Source organism: Morone saxatilis, unplaced genomic scaffold, assembly GCF_004916995.1.
Source record: "Morone saxatilis isolate NCDOM2014 unplaced genomic scaffold, NCSU_SB_2.0 Contig3, whole genome shotgun sequence".
NCBI lineage: Eukaryota > Metazoa > Chordata > Actinopteri > Moronidae > Morone > Morone saxatilis.
The window spans coordinates 1535096-1539717 of record NW_023339873.1 but is presented as its reverse complement, the minus strand read 5'-3'; the positions used below and the strand labels follow the sequence as shown (position 1 = coordinate 1539717).

General features: G+C 41.4%; 1 protein-coding gene across 1 annotated transcript in view; it reads right to left on the bottom strand.

Moving 5' to 3' along the window:
- LOC118336869 (potassium voltage-gated channel subfamily H member 5-like) overlaps positions 1-4255 on the bottom strand; it is a 32896-nt gene extending 28641 nt beyond the window's left edge. The window contains exon 1 of the mRNA XM_035673628.1: positions 3898-4255. Within this exon, the coding sequence (XP_035529521.1) occupies positions 3898-4255 (358 nt within the window). The remainder of the gene's footprint in view (positions 1-3897) is intronic.
- Between the last annotated feature and the right edge of the window lie 367 nt (positions 4256-4622).

Here is a 4622-nt window from a genome sequence, read left to right as displayed (position 1 = left end):
ACCCAAAGGCAATTTTGGCTTATTTAAAGTTTATAACCTAACATATGTGACTTGTTGCTACAGTAAAGGCAACAAGTCATGTAACATACTTATTTTGCTGTTACCGTTCAGCTCAAGCAAATCAGTGAATGCGAAGAGAAAAGGAAGTGAGCAGAGCAGCAAATTACTTCATCAAGAAGGTACGCACGAAAGGATCATCTCATTTTTCAACTTCATCTCATCTGATCACTCACATACACAGATATTTCTTGTTTTACCTGTTTTACAAAACCGTCTGAGCAAGAGCGGACAAACCCACATCCATAGGGTATTCCGGTATTCTTTTTTAGGCAGATGACCGCCACCTGCTGTTATACGAAGTTATTACCTCTCTCGCGCAGGCGCAGAATGTATGTGTTAGTAGTAGTTTGCTTTAGTCTGTGCGGTGCCAAGACACAGGCGATGTGAGGCGACGCAGCAATTGGCTTTAGTCTTTTTATGTCGGTTTGGTGTGTCGGAACACATCAGAACTGCAATGTCTCACAGCTTAACCAAATGTTTTAAAGACGTCTCATACTGACGCTTAAGGTGACAAAGCAGCCACATTGAGAACAATACATATGGACTTTTCTCTGGCACCACCCTCAGGACAAACTTTACAAGTCTTCTCAATTTTGTATTCCTATTATTAAATAGGCATTCAACTAAAATAAAAGTGTGGCTGGTGGTTCAGAGTGCAGTCTATTGTAAAGGTGTGAGAGGGTCACACCTTCAACAAAGAGCCATCCAGAACAATATTGGCCTCATCTGTTCTCCACCACTCATTCCAAACATTTACTTAAGTGAATTTTCAGCACAAAAAAAAAGAACCAACAATAGTTACTTAAATTTATCGTCTTGTTTTAAGCCTAAAACCTGCCGGCTGCAGCCTTCTGAGTGCCCTTTGGAATTAAAGAGCTGACTAAGACTTAATGCAGCACAAAAAAAACCCCAGAATCATCTCATCCTTTTCTGCTCTCCTCTTTCATCACAACCAATTACTTAGCTGGACCCAAGTTTGAGCAATAGGGCCGCCTGAAGGCCGACAGCAACCGAATCTGCTTGAAGAACCGCCATCAGGGGGGACTCGAACTCTGTATTGAAACCCACTGATGAGATTAGCTCTGATTCAGTTGTCAGGGATTTCTGCAACAGGCGCTTTTAATTACAGATCTAATTTATGGTTCAAATGAAAGTCCAGAGTGAAAGAATGAAGACTTTTATGCAGAGAATACAATGTTACAGCAGCCAGTTGCAGCCATCAGAGAAACCTCCAGTCGCAGCTGAAGATATTTAGCAAAACTGAAGTTATGAGTCCCACAAACACAACGGTTCCCAAGCTTTCATATTCTGACTTTTTTTCATTCATTTATAAATTTCTTTTGCTACATTTATGATTACTTTTTGCCATTTTAACAATTTATCCATTACTTTTAGCTAACTATTAAGACTTCTCTGCTCACTTACTCACTAGGTAGTCTTCATTCACTCAATACCTGCTGTTCAGGTGTTACAGCAGAATCAATAAGTTGACATTTTTTAAAACTAATTTCAATTTTTAAAATCTCTTCATTTAATATTAATAGTTCATCAGCGGCTCTGATTCAGTTGTAACGTTTTGTCTGATACAGGCGTGACAGTGCAGAACCAGCAGGGGGCGGAGAGCAAAAGACAAATGTAGGTCACAGTGGATGGATGGGTGAGACAAGACTTTCACACAGGAGACCAGGGTTTGGTCAATCAATCATTATTGATCATTTTAAGGAAGTCATTATTTTAACACAAACCGAGTAGTTTTGGTGCTTAAACCATTAATTATTGTGCTTAACGTGAAAACTACACAGTGGACCGATGTTTGTGATTTCTTGTTACTAATCACCCCAAATACACATAGATCAACAATATATCTGTTTTTAGGTTATTATGGTTACAATATTATATTGATTATTATATATTGATGCAGTGATAGAGAGACATCATCTTATCAGCCTATGCTAAAAGAAAGTTTGGAAAATCTCTTAATGGGACCTTTTTTTGGACTCATTCAAATCATTTTCCCTTTAAGCCATTATTGATTGAGATTCCACCTGCAGCTTTTCCCGCTTCAACAAATCAAAATGTCTGCCAAGCCCTGTGACCCAGACCCTTAAGGGCCCCAAAGGCCCCATACTGATTGTGTGTCCGTCTTCTGTGATCAATTACACATGTTTTTAAGAATGTGAATCAAATGATCAGCTCTGTCTGTCAAGCGTTACACGGAGAATATTGCCAAATATTTGTGTTTAAATATATTACAAACACATTCATTCTTTACCTGCTGCCATGTACCAAACACTAAACTAAAATATATTGGACTGAAATATTAAATAAAGTGGAACTGTTGATAATCCCAGAGACATATGTGGTTATTTATTTTAGTACTGTTTTAGTCAGAATTGCAAGGCTGTTAAAGTTATATGAAAAACTGTCACTTACATAAACTAAAGCTCCAAAAACCACAGAATAAATTCTTTTTTACTGTCTGTCTTTGATGTTCTGATCCTATATCCTATATTTTCTGTATCTTTGTTTCACATTCGCTTTTTGTCAATATCACATAAAACTATAAAAGTGCTTAAAATATTAAAGACATCTAAATAATAAGTAGTTGCAGCCCTGTCCCTACATCCTCCATGTGCTCCATGTTACAGTTTAAAGACAAACTTAAAAGGCTGCAGCCTCTGATCTGAGCCCAGTGAACAATCTCCTGCTCCTCACATCAGTGCAGCTAATGCATGTGTGACCTCTCAAACACAGGAACATAAAACAGTGCACCGACTCCAACCAACAGCTCTCCAATTAGCGCTGAACCCCCCCCCCAAGAGAGCCGCTCAACAGCCCCGGTGGCACGAACACCGCGACAGACAGAAACACATTTCTGAAACAGTCTTCTTGACCTCATCTCCCCCCACCCTCCAACCTTCCAACCCTCCCTGCCACCACGTCCACAGACCCGACTCTCATTCTGGCCAATTGCTCCGCTCACTTTTCTGGGAAGACAAAAGGAAAGAAATCAATGTAATCAAGAGGAGAGAGCGCGTATTTCTCCGGCCGATGCAAAGTCCGGCGCGGTTGATAGCGCAGATGGAGAGAGGAGAAACATGAGCAAACATCCAGCTGATGAATACTGACATTAAGATGATGAATAACTGAGCAGCTATTCATTATTCACCCCAGTAGATCTCTCATTTTACTTCACAACACTTTGTTCCAATAAACACAACGCAGCTGTGTTACATAATGATGGAGCACACATCAACGCAGGTTATTCATTTCAACTGCGACTCCTTCCTCGGATACACAATAACTGGGCCTAATAACAATAATAACAATAATAATATGAGGAGGAGACGGAGCTGAGGGTTCATTAAGGAGCAGATGGATGCAGCTGTATTGGCTGAGCGGCTGTCCATCCTCATCAACACAGAAACCGGCGAGTTAATGACCGAAATAAAACTTTTAATCTTCAATTAAAAACTCGGTGTTTGTTCAGCAGCGCCGCTATTTCGGTCTCACATCATTCTTGGAGATCATTTGCATAATTTAATGTGGGAAAGTCAAACGCACAGTAATGGAGTGGGAATAAAACGGTGCGTAAACTGTGACTCTCAGTGAGCATCAGTGAGCAAACCAGCGCCGATAGGAGCACAAAGTCAACTATATTTCACTAAAAGCTGCAATAAGCGCTTCTTCCAGTGGAACACTCCCTCCTACATATAACGTACATACTTATTATAATTATGCATTGCGCCATGAACACTCCTAGCCTTAGAGAGGGGGTGAACTCCATCCCTGCGATATAAATGCGGGTATAAAGTGAGATTATTATCCTCCACCAACCCTCCGTGGTTGCACTGAGACAGAACCACTGTATTCCAGCCGGGTCCGGGTCCGAGCCTCCTGGTGAAACCGAACCCCCCCAAAAACAAGCGAGCCTCGCTCCGACGCGCGGACTCACCACTTGAACGCCGGACGATGTTCTCCAGAAAAGTGTTCTGCGGTGCCACAAGCCCTCTCTTTCCCCCGGGCATCCTGCTGCGGGCGGGCGGAGCTGGTGTCGGTCAGGGTCTGTGGCGGTGTGTCTGCTGCTCGGAGGTCGGTACTGACGCTGGCTCTCAGTCGGACCGATGGAGAAGCTCATTGTAACCGTGCGCTCTGGCTGCTCGGGGCGCACTGAGCCACGGTGGCGGCGCTGCATCCCGCTGCCCGACCGGAGCGCCAGGACGCATGCGTGCCCGTTGCTGTGGGCTCGGTCCTCAAAATTATGACGATGATGTTTGTGTTTACTGTTTGTGTTTACTGTTTGTAATGAATCACATGTAATGTAAGTCAAAGTGTTTAATAAATGGACATTAATCGATCTGTATCTTTAAATATAACCCAATATATAATCAGTTTGATTTTGAGTTTTGATTTGATTAGTATTTAGATTTATTATAACTGATCAATGTAATATTGATTCTAATTTCATGCTACCACTTTCTTAATAATGTTAAAATAAGAATACATTAAGTCTCCCTTCATAAAGGGTTTATACATTTTATTAGACTTTATTAATGTTAACA